The sequence below is a fragment of the Polypterus senegalus genome, chromosome 10 (genome assembly GCF_016835505.1).
Source record: "Polypterus senegalus isolate Bchr_013 chromosome 10, ASM1683550v1, whole genome shotgun sequence".
Classification (NCBI taxonomy): Eukaryota; Metazoa; Chordata; class Cladistia; order Polypteriformes; family Polypteridae; genus Polypterus; species Polypterus senegalus.
The window spans coordinates 104,109,885-104,128,188 of NC_053163.1; the positions used below are offsets into that span (position 1 = coordinate 104,109,885).

At 36.0% G+C, this 18,304-nt stretch overlaps 1 protein-coding gene across 1 annotated transcript in view; it reads left to right on the top strand.

The window, feature by feature from the left end:
* The window catches only part of il1rapl2 (interleukin 1 receptor accessory protein-like 2), a 1,094,678-nt gene that overhangs the window by 669,643 nt on the left and 406,731 nt on the right, over positions 1-18,304 (top strand). The window contains exons 4-5 of the mRNA XM_039766278.1: positions 8,212-8,398; positions 16,412-16,565. Of these exons, the coding sequence (XP_039622212.1) occupies positions 8,212-8,398; positions 16,412-16,565 (341 nt within the window). The remainder of the gene's footprint in view (positions 1-8,211; positions 8,399-16,411; positions 16,566-18,304) is intronic.

The window sequence follows — 18,304 nt, forward strand, 5'->3', positions numbered from 1 at the left end:
CCAGTATTGTGGCTTACAAATGCTTTTCCAGCAGGCTAAGACTGTGGTTCTTTTTTAATTGGGAAGCACCCTCTTGTGTTCAATTATTTTTTTTTCAATCAGACTAACATTTGTGATGATAATTCACAGAGATCATCTAAAAACGGTATGGTTTTACACACCAAACATTCTGACCACTCTCTTAACTTCTTGCTGGATTTGTTAGTGTTGTTTGTAATGGACTGTCGTGGTCACAAATGGTTGTATAATTTAAAAACTGTGAAAATTGCAGGAAATTTGTTTATTTTATAAATTCACTTTTCTTTCTGTTCACATGCTTATTTGATAAATAAACTGCTTTAGGATGGGCATATATCATGGCATTTTGAATTTAAAAGATTCATGTGATGGAGAAAAAAATAGCCATGGTATATGGAGCTGAGACATGAGCGGTAAAGGGAGCACAGGAGATGAAGTTAGATGTGACAGAAATGAAAACATTGAGGTGGATATATGAGGTTACAAAAAAGGACAGAATAAGAAATGAGACAATCAGAGGTTCAACAAAACTGGAAGACATACAGTATCTAAGAAAGTAAGGAAGTACATTGAAGTGGTATGAACATGTGATGAAGAGAATGAATATGTGGGCAAAAGATTGATGGGAATGAAAATACAGGGGGAGAGAAAGTAAGGGAGGCCAGAGTGGTGGTGGATGGATAAAGTGAAAGAAGATCTGAAGGAAAGCAATTTGACTGAGGTGGAGGTGCAGAACTGAACGATATGAAGAGGGTCAATCAAACACATCAATCCCACATAGAAGTGGGAAAACATGAAAAGGAGGAAGAAGAAGAATATGAAGGACAAGTCCTATCAAATGCTTTTAAATAAAGTTTAATACAGAATGTTTACATACTTCACCATAACTCACCTCTCCCTGAATTACTCTGCTTAATAATTAAAATGATCAAAAAGTTCTAAATAACATCATATTGTCATGTGTGACAGATAGGGGGCACTGTCATCCCCTTGAACCCTCAGATCAGACGCCAGACACCAGATAAAAGTTCAAATGATGAATTTATTAATACAATAATGTGCACAAAGCACCCTCCACTCCACAATACTCATAAACAATAATCCAATACACTATAATCACAATCCTCCACTCCCAGACGCGTCGTCAGGCACCCTTCCTCCTAACTCAGCTCAACACGCTGGGATTTCCCAGTCTTTTATAGTCCTTGACCCGGAAGTGTTTCTCTCTCTGTCCATGTGACTGGCAACACTTCCGGGTCGGATGAAAACTCCTTTTTCTTTAACCCGGAAGTATGTCATTTCTTCAGTCCCCGTGACTGGGACGTACTTCCGGGCTGTATGGAAAATAATCCTTGAGCCTCCCTGCAGCGTCCTCTGGTGGCCCCCATGGTATCCAGTAGGGCTGTGAAGGAAAACTCCAAAGTCCATGATGCCCTGCTGGAATTCGGGGCATCTCCACGTCGCAGGGAGGGCTCCATCTGGTGGTGTGGGGGTATTGGCCAGGATGAATGGCCGGCTATATACCACACATGTTATAACCACATATGCCTGAGATATCATATTCAGTATACTGAACTGAAAAAAATATGCGCACCAAGTTTGCAGCACCGTCTAAAACTCCTCAACTAAGCCGTTTCTTTTCTTAAATAAACCACTTTCCAGCAGGATCTAGCAAGGAGTCAACTGATTATTGTGCAAAGGTTTGAAATTAGCAACAATGAGTCATAATGTCTTGAACATTCTTAACTGTAATTTCCAATTAGTGTTGCTCCAAAAGCCCAACCTGACAAGCAAATAAATAAGTAAGCACTGTACGTGACTAAATAAAGATGTGGATTTATCTTCACGTTAATTGTTTGATATTATCTTTATTCATTTGTCTGTTTTTATTTTAGGCTGTCAAGTGAATATTTTCTAGGTATTTCTTTATTTGCTGTATCACATTACTGTGAATTTTAAACATTCAGGACTGAATTAATTACAAAATCTCCAATTTTATTTGTTCCCTCTGTAATTAGTCTGTGTGCCGCTTCTAAGGTGAATCATTGAATCCCATCACATAATCCATTGATATTAATAAAACATTTCCTTAAGCACACAGTGGAGTGCTTGTGTATTTATTTGTGTTGCTGTCACCTTATAAATCATTGAGAAGCTTCTGTTTGATTTTTCCTCACAGCTAATAAAAGTTCATTTGTGTTAGTCAGGTGTCATCTACTTGTTATTGATATCTTTATGGTCCTAAGGATTGCCAAAGGGGATCAGACAGGAGCAAAAGTATGTCTGCTAACACCACAGCTTGGGGGAATTTCTGTTAAAAGAAAGACATTAAGAGAAATTACATAGTGCACTGGGTTTATCAGGCAACCTCTGTAAATATCACTCCGAAGGACTATCAGCAGTGTTGAAAAATATATTTGCTGTACTGGAGGCTCTTCTAATCCATAACGGTTTAAATTATTTCTGACTTCACACAAAAACTCAGATATCATGTTCTTTTCCCTAGCCTGCATTCTTTTGAAGAGCTTACAGTGATGCACAAGGGAGGGAAGATAGAGCCAACACAAGGAGGCATTTTTCTACACAAGGTTTTTTAAATCTGTAAATCCAAATTTGAAAACATTGCACTATAGCTTAGGGGACAATTATAGTGACCTAAGTCTTTGTGTTTTGGAGAATACAGGAAAATGGCCCTCATTCTTATCAATATGCCTGCCATCTCCTTTGGACTGTTATCATTAACAATCTTCTAATTCTGAATCCAGGGTTGACTCCTTCCCTGTGCCAAGATAAACTTTGGCTTCCTGTGTTCCTAAGACTGGAACAAAGTTTTTTTTTTTCAGTAAATGGAATGACATATAGTCAATAAATTCACTTACAAACATAATCCATGTTGTCAATATTATTTCATCTAAAATTAAAATGCTTACTTTGCACAGTTCATCTTCTAATTATGTGTGTTGGTTCCAGATTAGCTGAGCTTCCTCAGTAAGAGTCAGCATGGGGTATTTCCTCCATTTTTATGCCTTTGTGTTGATTTATGTACTACATTGAGCTGACAGTTGAATGGTATAGAATAGAAAGGGACCTTTGAAAATTATCAGTCATGTTGGACATTAAAAATGGGTTTTACATTTATGTTTATTCTTTCGGCCCACAAAGCTTGCCAACACTATCCATTTAATTCTTCCAAACCAATATCAAGTCAAGTTCTGAAGGTCCCTAAAGTTCTACTGTTGGTTGACCACATCATTTCATTACTAATTGCATATGTCTGTGTGTTTCATTTCAGCCATGGTTCTTTCCCTGGCTGGGGTTCAAAAGTTGTTTTTATGTCTTTCTTGTTCATTTTTGATTCCTTTGTTCATGTTGCTATTGTTGGGCATTTACTTTCAATGTACGTGTGTGTTTTCTTTTATGTTCCATGTATTTTGTGGGAGGTCCCCCAAGAGCCTGCTCAGCACTATCAAAGAGCTGACTTCAGCTCTATAAAGGCTGAGGAAAACTGGAGGTTCATTGTGAATGTGCTTTTGGTGGTATTAAATTTCTCCTGTGATTATTGCTGCGGTGCTTGTTGTGATTTACCAGATTTTTTACCTCTTTGCTCTGTTTTTGACTATTCTTTGGATTTGTGTTTTGGGACAAAGCTTGTATTGCCTTGGCAGATAATTCATTTTGCCTTTTGTGAAGGTTAGGAGCTTTGATTAAAACAGAACAGTTTTGTAAAATAAATCATTCTATTTATAAAGATTCTTCATTGTCCTTTATGGTGACTAGTCGAGGTATGACAGTATCTCCCTCCATTGAGCATTATGGGCAGTTTTAGGACTTATTGTGCTTCTGAACTATCAGTTTCAAAGCACTATATTTCTCTATGTGAAAAAATAAAGCTTTAATATTTGTGTGAAATCTACCCTTAAGAAGTTTCCAACTATGTACTTGTTGAACTCATTTTAAAGTAACAGCCTGGATCCACTATACAGTAATCCCTCCTCGATCTCGGGGGTTGCGTTCCAGAGCCCCCCGCGATATGTGAAAATCCGCGAAGTAGAAACCATATGTTTGTATGGTTATTTTTATATATTTTAAGCCCTTATAAACTCTCCCACACTGTTAACATTATTAGAGCCCTCTAGACATGAAATAACACCCTTTAGTCAAAAGTTTAAACTGTGCTCCATGACAAGCCAGAGATGACAGTTCTTTCTCACATTTAAAAGAATGCAAACATATCTTCCTCTTCAAAGGAGCTTCGTCAGGAGCAGAGAGAGAGAGAGAGCGAGCGTGACAGAAAAGCAAACAATCAAAAAATCAGTACGTGCTGTTGGGCTTTTAAGTATGCGCCCGATAAAGCAGCCGCAAAGAAGAGAGCAATGTGAAGGTATTCTTTCAGCATTTTTTAGAGTAGCGTCCGTATATTCTAGGCAAACAACCCCTCTGTCAGGCGCAGAGAATGTCAGAGAGAAACCGAGAAAAGTAAACAATCAAGCACCGCTCGGGAAGCACATCATATATCATTGAGGAGTTTTATTTAATACGTAATACATGCTCTGATTGGGTAGCTTCTAAGCCATCCGCCAATAGCGTCCCTTGTATGAAATCAACTGGGCAAGCAAACTGAGGAAGCATGTACTTTAAATTAAAAGACCCATTGTCCGCAGAAATCCGCGAACTAGCGAAAAGTCCATGATATATATTTAGATATGCTTACATTTAAAATCCGTGATGGAGTGAAGCCGAGAAAGTCAAAGCGCGATATAGCAAGGGATCACTGTACTAATTTCTTTCATAATTTTAAACATTTCATGTCACCTCTTAATTTCCTTTTGATTAAACTGAAAACTTTCAACTCTTTTAACCTTTCCTTATAACATATCACCTGCATTCCTGTTATCCTGTAGTCACTCTTCTCTGGACTATTTCTAGCCCTGCAATGTATTTTTTATAGCCCAGAGATCAAAACTGCATGCAGTACTCCAGGTGAGGCTACACCAGTGCATAATAAAGCTAAAGCATAACCTCCTTTGACTTGTACTCTACACATCGTGATATATAATGTAACATTCGTTTAGCCTTCTTAATGGCATCTGAAATACTGCCTGGAAGTTAATAGTGATGAGTCAGCTATGACTGTTAGGTCCATTTCATTAGCGGTACTTTCAGGTTTTAAACCTGTAAACGTTGTGTGTTCAGATCTAACAGTTCTACTTCCTATGTGCGATTCCTTATATTTACTCACATTATATTTTATCTACCACAAATCTGCCCAATCCTATATTCTGGTCAAGTCCCCCTTTAATGATTCAGCAGAATTGAGATTATCTGCCAATTTACCTGGCATGGAATCATCTGCAAAGTTAACCAGATTGTAGTTTATGTTCCCATCCAGATCATTTATGACCCCTGAACTACACCACTCTTAACCTCACCCGGTTCTAATAAAGTTCCTAGCAGACACTTTTATCCAACACTTCTTACAATCAAAGCCAACATAATTGACTCTGGGGGGAATGTTTTGGGACAGCAGAACAAAGTTGCTAAATTGATCATTGTATTAGCTGTGCTAGTCTCCTTTGGTAATATATATATAGTTTGTCAAGCTCTTCAATATTATGTATTAAAATTTACACATCACAACCTAATTTGAATTGCATAGTACTGTTAGGTTACTTTTTTAGGCTATGTCCATTTATTGATATATCCTATCAATTTGTTTTTACTTAATAAAAAGTTGATCACAGAAAGTTCAATTGTTTTTGTATTTTTGACAATATATTATCAAATTGAATTTGTCCATGCATGTGAATCTGTAGTAGTGGTAATTCAATAAACAGTGAAGATACTCTTTAAACATGCCATGACTATATTCAAGGTGCTGGAGTACAGCAACAGAGTGACATGAGCAATCCAAGATTGTCAGTTGCAGCTGTTTGGAGATAACATGTTATAATATACATATAAGTTGTTTATTGGTTTATTAGTTTATTAGGACATGACTGCCCTAAACATTTTTTCTTCTCATAAGAAAAGCCTAATACCAAAAAGGAAATACATTTTCATTTCATATTGCTTTACTTTGACAAAATTGCATCTTATTTCAGGGGAATATCTTTTAAGAAGTGTTATATCCACATTGTCTTTGCAACAGTGCTGTGTTTTATTATTTTATTGTGGTTTTACAGTTAGCAGGCTTGCACTTCAGTTAGAATGTACTGTATGAATAATAAAAACCTGAATTGGTTACACCTGTCCAATTTCAATTTTTTGCCTATGTGACAATGAAGCTTTGTTGTGGTTGTTTCCATGGGAGCATAAATCATATAGCAGATGGAATAAATGCATCTAAAAATTTCAAACCTATATAAATCCCTTAAACTGTGCCAGATGATGATTATTGTCCTGTAGACTTTTTAAACTAAGAATTGCTGCCACATATTTTTAAACTAAAAACTGCAGCTCTTGTTATACTTCTCTGAAATTTTATTTAGTTTGTAATACCATGAAATTAAAATTAGAAAACATATTAAGCTACCATCATAACAAGAAAAGTTGCTGAACAAATAATTTTATTCTCTGGATATCTATTATGGCAGCAGACATTCAGTTTCAAGTTTCAAAATCTGCAGTTCCCAATTAATTTAATCTTGGCAATGAATATAAAGAAGGGTGAGGGTCAAACTTTAGCAATCTGTGTTCTGGACTAGGAAATAAAATTACTTATTTTTATACCCTAATGAATACACAATAAATATCATTTGCAAATATTTTTTGCCAGTTCATTTAATAAAGAATATTCCATAATGATGAGATTTTTCTGTATCTTTTGTAAAGCAATATGCTGTATGTATTTAAATATTACTTCTGCATGCACACTTTTTAAGTTGATTTTTTTTTTTCACCTTTTAGGTAAATCCACTTGTATTTGAGTCACCATTAATCTTCAACCTTGCTCCAATATAAATCTTTGTCCCATCAGTGAAGCGCATCCATTCTTCCACACTATATAAGATCTAGGAAATCTTGATGACACTCATTGCTTTTCACTGTCAGATGGCATGAAATGTTTCATCATTGATGCTTACTTTTTCTTGAAAGCAGAATTCTAAACACCAGCACAGCATCACCAGTCCTTGTGGGGGCAGTAGACACTCAGAAGCTCTCCCTGATTTGCTCTGCTGAAGAGCTCCTCCATCTTTTGATCTTTAATTTCTTTAGTTTATACTTTCTCGCTGTAAGATATGAATATTGCCTGCAGTCCAACATATAAGTCTAGAAAACTTTAAGCTGAGATACCTATTTATGCCTGGAGCCTTCAAAGTCATTCTAGATCCTCCCCAAAGGAATGTTAGAAACTTAGAAAGGGAGCTAGAAAGCTAGAAAAGTTTGGCTAATGGAATAATACACAGGAGATTTTAGTATTCATTGAGGTAATATACAAACTTGCATTATTTCATCAGAAATCTTTCTTTCTTTCCATAAACCTTCATATTGACGCACATTCACATACCAAATTATATTAAATTTATTTATTATTCAGTTTGTATTGGCCCAATAGTAAAATAACAGATAGAAGTAAAGTTTTCAGGCAGATTTTCACAATTGGCTGCCTGTTCATCCATGGGGTAATACAAAGAGAGCACTGAAAAAAAATGTAAAGGCTTTTAGAAGAGTATATAATATTATATCAGCCTGTTAATATAAAGGACCCGATTCAAATAACATTAATTTTCAGTCTCCTTCTGCAACATACAGTATATTACAGTTTATCAAACCAGTTTTCTAAATGCTTATGGAGATTCTCCTCTGGTGTGTTTTGACCTAACAAGGAATTGGCCTGGCATTGCAAAGTACACAGATCTGCATATAAGCGCATCTGACCAAAAGAGCATTTCTATTAGGTGAAGTGTGAAATAGTTTTCTTTTTTTCCCCATCATTGATAATGTGCCATAGCACAGAGGTTACAGTGTTTATGTTAATTAAAGCATTAATAATTTAAATTAAATCCATAAATCCAATTTCATCCTTTGTTTGTGGCGGTACTGCAAACCTTTGTGGAATTTCATTGCTGTCTAAGCACTGTGTTGATTTTGAGATGAAATCCTATAAAAAAAAACAAAATCAATATTTGCTTTGTGTGTAATGCTAGCTTGTAAAGGTGAAATTAGAAATGTAAAGCCTTTCTGTTTCTGCAGAAACTCAACATACTGCATGAAGGTGTCAATGTCCTTGACGGTGGAAGAGAGTGATTCTGGGCTCTGCTATAACAGTAAAATTCGCTACATGGAAAAATCGGAGATCACCAAGAAAAAGGAGATCACTTGTCCAGATATAGAAGACTATCTAGCGCCATACAAGCAGCCAGTAATGACCTGGTACAAGGTAAGCATGGCTGTAAATACAGAACTGAGAATGTGATCTGAAAAATGCCAGGGAACCCAGAAATTGAGAAGAGTAGATTTCAGCTAAGGCTTGTTGATTATCAGTATCAATAAAGTTAAATTCATACTTCCTGTCAATTTTCATTTTTTGTCACAAAGGGAATTAAAAGGCAGTTGCCATTGTAGTAGGAAGCATGTTATAAAAGTCATAAGAATCCTATGTGCAGGCATTGTCTGTGTTGGAGTTTGCTTATTCTCCCCTTATTCGCATGGGCTTTCTTCTTCAACCCCTGAGACATCCATGTTAGAGGCTAAGTCTGAATTGGCCCAGCGTTATGTAGGGGTGTGTGTGCCCTGTTACTATGTTATGTTCTAAATGGAGTACAAACAATACCTGGTGGAAATCAAAATAAGAGTTTCAACTAAATCCTGAACTATCACTTTGCTGCTTTTGTACTGTTAGGACAATTCAAATTTTAAATTTCCTATGGGGGACAAGTTTATCTATCTATCTATCTATCTATCTATCTATCTATCTATCTATCTATCTATCTATCTATCTATCTATCTATCTATCTATCTAGAAGCATGGGTGAGTACATGGACAGACAGGTGTATGGAAGAGTACACATATTGATGGTGGGTGGACATATAGTTAGATGAGTGTATAAATGTAAATAAATAAGTGGGTAAATTATGATAAATCTATCTATCTAAATTTAATAAGTCAAAACAGCAAAGAGCAGAACTGTGACCATTAGCTTTCAACTGAAAGGTAGTATCACACCAAACTGTTCAGAAAGAACATTAATTTGAAAATGAAAAATTCAGAAGAAAACAGTTAAAACAATAAACTCTTAGAGAAAGCTGTTTAAGGGCATTTTGGTAGCTGTTTCTTGTCGTTTTTTTCACAGTGCCCTAATTTTCCTGTAATATACGTGCAGGATTTATTAGTGTCTTTAGGTTTGCTGCATGATAGTGGGCATGCATGAGTCCTTCCTGCTAAAGGACTGCTGCCATGTGCAGGGTTGGTTCTGCCTTTGTGCTAAATGTTGTCTTGAAGGGCTTTAGCTCCTCACAAACCAATATGTGGAATAAGAGAGTTCAGTTAATGGACAAATAGAAGTAAAGCAAACATCTGTATGTTCTGAACACAGGAAAATATTAATATTACTTATAGATTTTTTTTTCATTATTTTGTTGTTTACTGGCAGAAAATAACAATGGCATGCTACTCAATCCAACACATAATAATAACAGATAAACCATTTACTTCAAAATCAATACAGAGAAACGAAGGAAAAATAGAAATACAAAGGAAAAAAGAGAAGCAAGCTTCAGCTTGAACCTTGCTTTGCTTGTTTTCTTTTGTATTTCTGTTTTTCCTTTGTAGAATTACAGATTCTGATTTGATTAGACATTTCAAGATGACCGATTTCTTCATGTATTTATTGAGACATTTTCTCTTACTAAAGATTAGGAACTTTGATTATAACATAACATTTCATTCTCAAGCCCACTAATTCTAATTCAGGGCTGCCTGTCTCAGTAGAAACAGCCTCACATTGAGTACCAGTCCAGGGTTTCTTTTAGTGTTCTTTAAATATTATTTTTAAAGTATGCTATAAAATATGCTTATGCCTTCTTTTTGATTGTACTTTATTCTTTCTAAATGATTATTGTTTTGTTTGTTAATTATTTTTTATGATCATGATTATCTTTTGAGTATGTATTCATTATTTCCTTGTATTACAGTGGTCTGTACATGCAGCTGGGGTCCTTCCCTCTGCCCTGTTTAAGAGCCTAGCAGGCTGTAAGGTGGCTGCTGAGCAGTTGGCTCTTTTGCATGTTTTGAATGTTTTTGGAATCCCTGTTTTGTAATTTCTCATTTTTGTTCTTGTTGTGCTTTTTTTTTTTTTTTTGTCATTCTGATTTGGAGTTTTTGCTTATGATTTAAGGTATTGCTTCTAGGACTTTTGGACTTGGCTTTGGGGTTGCCTTTTAAGAACATTGTTTTGGGTTGGCTTTATGATTCCTTTTGCTCCTGTTTTGCTTTGTTTTTTATTTAAATAAATTCTTTAATTATAGGACCACCACTTTATTATGGTGGGCCACTTTTTTTTTCCTTAACAATTTGCATTTATCAGTCCTTCCTAATTTTGGCCAGTGCAGGCAATGTAGTCTGTTTGTTGTGTTTGGCAACTGGCTGATTTTGTGTTTGGGCCTCTTTGAAAACTTGAGGCCTGGTCTTTGTATTGAAGATCTTTTCTGAGATTTGTGAGGTGGCAAATCATAACACCCTGAAGTGACCATGACTGGGAACTTCAGATGGCACACACATGCACTATTCTCAAGAAAAACAATTCAGTTGATATTCTAAAGGCTCAAATTCTTTGTTGGGGTGGCTCTCTGTAGAGTGGCATGATGGCAGCAACACTCTGAAGCCTACATCAATATGAATAACTTTTTAACAGTAAGTCACAAAAAATCAAAGTAATTCATAAATTCATCCTTTCTTTGTTTTTGATAAACATTTCCCAATTCAGACTCATGGGAAACACACCACTCACATATGCAGAGTTACCAATTAGCATAACATGTACGGTACATCTGATAGATATAGGAGACAATTTGGAGTACCTGAAGAAACTCCCACCCAGACTCAGGGAGAACACCCAGAGTCCAACTGGATAGGAATCAGAGCCCAGATTGGAACCCATTGTCCTGGAACTGTAAGACAGCAATACTAACCACTATGCAACCTAAGTAATTACATAGTTGCAATATAATTTCATCTAAAACTGCATTTTTTCAGCTTCTGATGTTGTCTAGTATCAGTTATTTTTTCCCTTTTTTAAATTGAGTTTTTTATCTCAATAAGTTTGCCCCCGTCCTCCCCCTTCACTTGACAGAATGTCAATAGAAGTTTTAGTCAGTGTTATTTTTTTTGGAAATTCAATACACTTGGGCACAACTTATTAATAGATGTAGGCAGGGCCTGACTGGGAAGCTTATTCATTACTCAGGCCGGGAATCCCAAGTCTAACCCAGGCCACACAATATACATCAGTTTTCTTGTACAGGCACTGACTCAAGAAACCAACAGACACCATTTTGTCCTGGAACTTTTTATGAATGAGGAGTGTATTATCGTGGTATTTCCCTCTACTTGCCCTTTTACCTGTTTCCTCAAGGGTAAGTGTTCTCGTCAAGTTCGTTATCGGGTTGGTCTACTGTTGCACTTTAAGATGAACACACACACACATGGATAAACACACACACAGACCCTAACCACAACAGTGCCCTATGAATGACACACGCACGCTGATTAACCCTTAGCACTTTAAACCACACAAGTGCTATAGGAATAACAGCCTGTCATTCAGCACTTCAAGAGACTTACTTATTTTCGGCACAAACAACAATACGATGTTTTAGTGATATCTCAGACCTAAATATTACTTTTGGTCTACAAGAATACATTTAAACATACAAAGACTCAGCACTCTTGACTATAGGCCATTCATCAGCCAAGAATACCTTCTTTCTCGTATTTGTTCCTTCTGTTGAGTATAGCACTCTCACTCTCAGCCTTATAAACCTCGCAGCACAGAAATAATGGCAAAAATCCGGCTGTCACCAGGTGCTCAAAGAAATCTAACTTATTACTTCAATCACTCTAGACATTAAGACAAAGCATTGAAAGTTAAAAGCAGCATGGTATTTATTACAAGAATAATAATAATACCACAAGAACAAAGAATACTAGAAAATAGGTACTGATAGGAAAGTCTGAATATATATAGTCTTTAGAAAAAGCTTACGAAAAAGTTACAGATGACAAGGATGAATGTCCCAGGGAGGCGTTTGATTTAGCAATCGATGTTCGTGATGCCTTTCTGATGACCAGGGCTGTCTTCGTCCGTTCCTCTTCTTCTTCTTTGCTTCTCTCTTCTTCTCCCTTTGCTTCTCTCTTCTTGCTTTCCAAACCAAGGCATATTTATTATGAAATGTCAAACCTTGGTTTCACAACACATGCACCTGATTGGCTGGCTGTCCAAATGATTGATGAATTAATTCACTGTCCGTTTTCCCACACAACAAAACCTTTGATGTGCTCTGAGGTATCAATAGTTCTTCCTGTCCCAGGCTATAAACCAAATTGTTGTTCCAGATGTCCATCCATAAAGTAATCAATAGCCTGAGGTATCAGCTCAGGATACTTTCCCGGGCTATAAAACCAAATTAGCACAAAGCTATGAACAAGTGTTATAAAAGTAAGGTGTAAGGGAAGAAAACCTGCTTTAATTTGTCTTAGTTCATCTGTTATCTTGCCTTGAACAAAATATAATGGAAACCAAAATGTACAGATTTTATACACCATAACAAGGAGACAGTAGATTCAGCTTTTACACATACATTTCACTCTTAAATATTAGTCTCAAGACATCCTCTGATAAAGTGCATATAATTTTTATATCAAAACAAATATGCATAAAGCACTGAACCATAAAAAGTAGTTGTCAGTGAAATCCACTGTGCATGGATTGTGTTTGCAATTTTAACTGTGAGTCTGGAATCTACACCCACCGCTCTTAGTGTCTGGATAGTGATGCTGAATACTCTTCCACAAAGTCAGAAGTACTGGTCAAAAAAGAGCACTTTGACTTTCTTCAATAGACAAAAGACTCAAAAAATCTTCAATCTTCATATATAACTTTAATCACAAAAGCACCAGACATACGCACATCTCATCATAGTGCTCTTGTTTAACTGTCGGAGCGCAAGACACATGCAAAGTCAAAACTTGACTTGAATAAAAACAAGAAACCATCCAACATTAAACCTGAAAGGATTTGTGCCCACTACAGAGCTGCTTGTTTTCCAATATAATAACATGATATAATTTCACCATTAGTTTATTTCACTGGTTGCTCTGAATGCCAGTCCAGACCAGGCAGCATGCCACCAGGAAAGGTCCCGCTGATTGTAAACCTCAGTTTGGCTCTGGTTGTAGGATGTATTTATCTTTTATTTATGGAAATTCATATTTTTTGACATTTTTTGAGTGGTACTTTCCCAAGCTTTATCCCCTCTACCCAACCCCAGTATCAAAAAAATGGTTGACAAATGAACTTAAGTTCATCAATATTTGAGGCCAATGATGCAAAAAGACGTTTAAAGCTGAATGGGCTATCTATATTAATTTACTTAATGATTTTTATTTGAACTTGAACCTTCATTTTCACTTGTCACCATTAATTGACTCCTTATTAGTTTAGCAGATGTGAAAGTGGGCCCCCTTGGTGCCTAATTTTCTTAACTTACTTGCATTTTTGAGGCCAATTTAAAAAATGGTCCAGTGAGAATTAGTTCTTCCAAAAGAATTTGTTAAGGCCGATTTAGGCAAAAATAGCCAATGCACTAGGTGGGTAATTCACTGTAATTAACCTATTCTTTGAAGAATTTGCTATGATACAAATCATTGTATTTAAGACCATAAGTTTTGGTGGCTACAAGACATGGAGACAGAGTTTAGGAGCATTCCCTATTTATAAACAGGTAACTGACACAAAAATGAATTAACTTAATGATTGAGTGGGTTATATGGAAAGCAGGTCATTCTACACAGGTGTGGTCACTGAGACCATTAAGCAATCACTATCCCATCATGCTTAAGATCATGGATGAAATACTAGGCAAATTCATGGCTCAAAATGAGATTTCAGTGACGTTGAACAAAGTGGTTGGTTTAATAAAAGCTGCAGTACTGAAGACTGCTCAACTTACTGATGTTTCATGAGGTAGAATAGTTAAAATATAGTTGGCATGGAAGACATTGTCAGCTCTGTGAAATAATGTAAGAAAATGCAGTCTCATTAATCATGATGTCCAAGTGTTTGATTGTTGTTGTAATGAAAATCGTACAGATATCTTTGGATCATTTGGCTCTAAATGTCATTCTTAGGAGGACGCCAAAAATTTAATCAGGAACAGTTTGTTAAGAATTTATGTCATAGCGGAGAATATAATCTGCAGTGCACAATCATCTTATTGCATTTAAAATTATATTTTTTAAATAAAACATTGAATAGAACACAGTGTCCTAGTCAGCAATATAAAACCGATCAGCACGTGTGTGGCTCACACCAAAAGAACTCTACTGGCCTGCCTGCATGGTTGTTTGCCACAATGAAAGGTTGTGGTGGCACTATTACTGTATGAGACACAGGTTTTGTCAAGGTTTAGATTGCTTTAAAAGGAAGGTAAGTGCAGATCAGTATAAAAAGAAACTCTGAGGGATTGCGAAGAAGCATTTTTACCTTTATGGTGGTGTAAACTTCCTGGATGACAAAACCCCAGTTATATATCATTGAATATTATGGGGTCCATGAAATCAATGTAACTCCTACTCCATGCCATGGCTTCTTGATCACCAGATTTCAACTTTATTGAGTTATTTCTAGGAGATTCTAGAGTGACACCTGAGACAGTGTTTTGTAAACATCAAATGATGTTAATCCTCAGGCAACAATAGTACAGCTGTAGACACTTGTAAACTCTGCATCAACATTTGTTCAGGTTGTTTTGGTGGCTTATTGTGACTCTATGCTCTACCAAGGCACTATATGTAGATGTTTCTTTTACTGATCTTTCTCTAGTTTTTTTGTGTATACAGTATTTATTAAAATGACTGCTTTATCTTCCCAAATTGAAAAAATATGCTAGACACTAATCTCTTTCTATAAATTTTATTTCTTTAACATTTTGTTTTTGCTAATTTATTCAAGCATTTCTTTATTTTTGTCCATATTTCTTCATATAAGACAGATTGAAAGTTTGACTTTGAATATTTGAGTGACTTACATTTTATAGATGACTATTTTTCAGCCTCAGGGTCTGTTAGTGTACATGTTGTGGTGTGCATAACTCAAGAATAGAGCAACATGTCACAATTAAATTTGATTTTCTAACGTCCAGTTCTAAAGTTGTAGGGGTTGTTTATTTTGAAGATAAGCAGCTTATAGTTTTTTTTTCTTAATATTATGCGACCTCAAAAATTCTCTTTAAAAAAAAATGTCTCTACCATTGTAAAAGGTGAAAATCTTATGGTTATCCATCTAGTCAGTCCTCCAAATCCCCTACATCAGACCTTCTCAAAATACTCTCTTTGGCCAAAAGTTAATATGAGGCTAAGGATCTGCGCTGGTATCCCAAAGGTTGCCGGTTCGAATCCCCGTCACTGCCAAAAGAGATCCTACTCTGCTGGGCCCTTGAGCAAGGCCCTTAACCTTCAATTGCTCCAGGGCTGCTGTACAATGGCTGACCCTGTGCTCTGACCCCAAGGGGTATGCGAAAACTAACAAATTCCTAATAAGGCAAAATAAAGAACAAAAGCAAAAAGATTCTACTACATTCACCATTTCACAAGTCTGTCCACTTATTCTCAGGCACTCATGGCCACACAACTTGAGATAAGGAAGTTGCCATCGTCTGTGATGCAAGACCATTGTGCTTCACATTCAGATGCAAAGCCTGCCTGTTAAAATGGGTTCCATTTCAGCTCCTTCTTGTATGTGTTCTTTACTCTTGGCTTTACCTTTGCTCAGTTGTGTGTTAATGCTAATTATGCAACAGTCAGCTAATGGAAATGGAAATAAAATGGACATAATAATTTAAACATTTCTCTCTCTTTAAATGTATGTTTTTCTCCCAAAGCCAACTTTTATGATTACGCAGTGTGTTGCATGTTGATTAGCTTATGTAAGTAAGAACAACTGACAGTTATGACCCTATAAATCAATTAGAGCTGTGTGATTATTGTTGTTTGTATTTAAGGTAATGTAGTAGCTGCAATTTGTGGTAAGTTAATTAGTTCAGACATTTGTGTTAAGAACTTTATCTTCTTTTCATAATCATGTCTTATCTTTGCTGATTGTGAAGTTAACAAACATTGCAATAGTACTAATAAAACTATTCCTTGTCATTTTTTTTTGTTTGTTTCTTTCCTCAGGAATGCAAGCCAAAAATATGGAGGAGTGCCATTATTGTGAATGTGACAAGTTTCATAATACCCAGCGTAGAAGAATCTGATGCTGGGAATTATACATGTGAGCTGAAGTATGGCAGCAAATTTGTGAGAAGAACCACAGAGTTAAAAGTTACAGGTAGGAAATTACAATCCTGCAACAAAACTGAAAAGTACAGAGAATGGTAAATGGATGAAACATACAAAATTGTTTTTAAAAAAGAATAAGCAATAGCTAAATGGAAACATTTTTAAAATGAGACAAAGCCATGTTTACATGGGTGTTAGAGGTTCAGGGGATAACTAACAGTAAATTATGGCTGTAAAAAGGAATCATAGCATTTCCAAATTTGTAAAGGAATTCCATCATTTAAAGTCAAGTTTTTATGTACTGTAGTTGCTGTTATTCTGTTTAATTTACTAGAACACTATCCTTTTATTCTTACTACGTTAAAAATGAAAAGATCACAAAAAAACATAAAAAACAATGAAAGAGTCGTTTTTTCAAGTTTCAGTTCTGAGTTATGGAAGTCATTTTTGGAAACCTTTTCAAATCCTCCTTTCATACTTTTGTAATTTCTTGTACAAAGAAATTGTTCCTTCCCTTAGCACAAGTCATCCGTATCTGAATTTTATTTTGACAATTAAATCAACTGTCTTTCCCTTGAAGCTTTTCATCAGTCTTTCCTCTTGTAAAATCAATCTGATCATTTTGTGATTTACAGCTTCCATCACATTCACATGCTTTTCAGGAAACACTATTTGTTCTTTTGCTGTACTTTTTGTTTGATGCTTCTAGTATTGTATCTCTTAGCTCTTCTCATTTTAATTTGATGTTGAAAAGATTTTGACATATTTTAGAAACATATTTGTAAACCTTTTTAAACCACCTTTGAATTTGTGCTTTTGTTTCAGTACTACTCAAATCCTAACTTAGTGTTGATTTGATTTAATGTCTACTTCTGGGCTGCTTGATAAAGTTTCCATTTAAACTTTATGTACTTTGTCTTACCAGAATACAGTCAAGCTATTCTATTTTTGCATTGTAACCCACCTGTCGATTTCTGTCCTTCAGACAGCCATCTGTAGGACACTTGTGGATCCACCTTCTCGATATAACATATCCTTGTAATGTGCCAGCTATTCTCCAATTAACTTTCAATTTCCTGATACTGTAATGTTCCTACCCTTTAACATTCTCATGTCATGAATTTGGAAAAGAGAGACAAAGTAAACAGGAGAAGTGTTGGGGCAACATGGGTGTCTCATATATTTTTCCAGGACTAGTTGGCAGAAAAGAGCAAAGTGAAGAAAGCAGACTTTGGAAATGACTTTAGAATTATATCACTATCCGTATCAATATCAGTATGCTGCTGCTGGAGTATGTGAATTTCCTCTTGTGGATTAATAAAGTATCTATCTATCTATCTATCTATCTATCTATCTATCTATCTATCTATCTATCTATCTATCTATCTATCTAGAATGACGTGGGTTCGGTCTCTATTTCAGAAAGGCCCTCGCTTTGTGAGCCCTTGCTCTACTCTGACAGGGTTCTGATGATCAGGTGATTTTATATAAAGAGCAAGAAGCAAAAGAGCAGAGCGTTACTCAGCTGGGGCAAGAGTGACATCATAGTTCTTCTGGATTGTGCTCCGCCATTCCAGGGCAAATGGAAATTGGGTTAGTGGCAGTTTTACTGCCAAATCCTTCCCCATATGAAAAGAGGACAAAAATCACAAGTGACCCAACCCAAGCTGACATGTTTGACAACCCTTAAAGTACTGACAGATTTCTGAGAGCTACTCATAATGCCTTGTAGGTCAAGAGAGTGTCCCATAACTGAGCCAACCTCCTTTATCGGTTTGTTGGAACTAT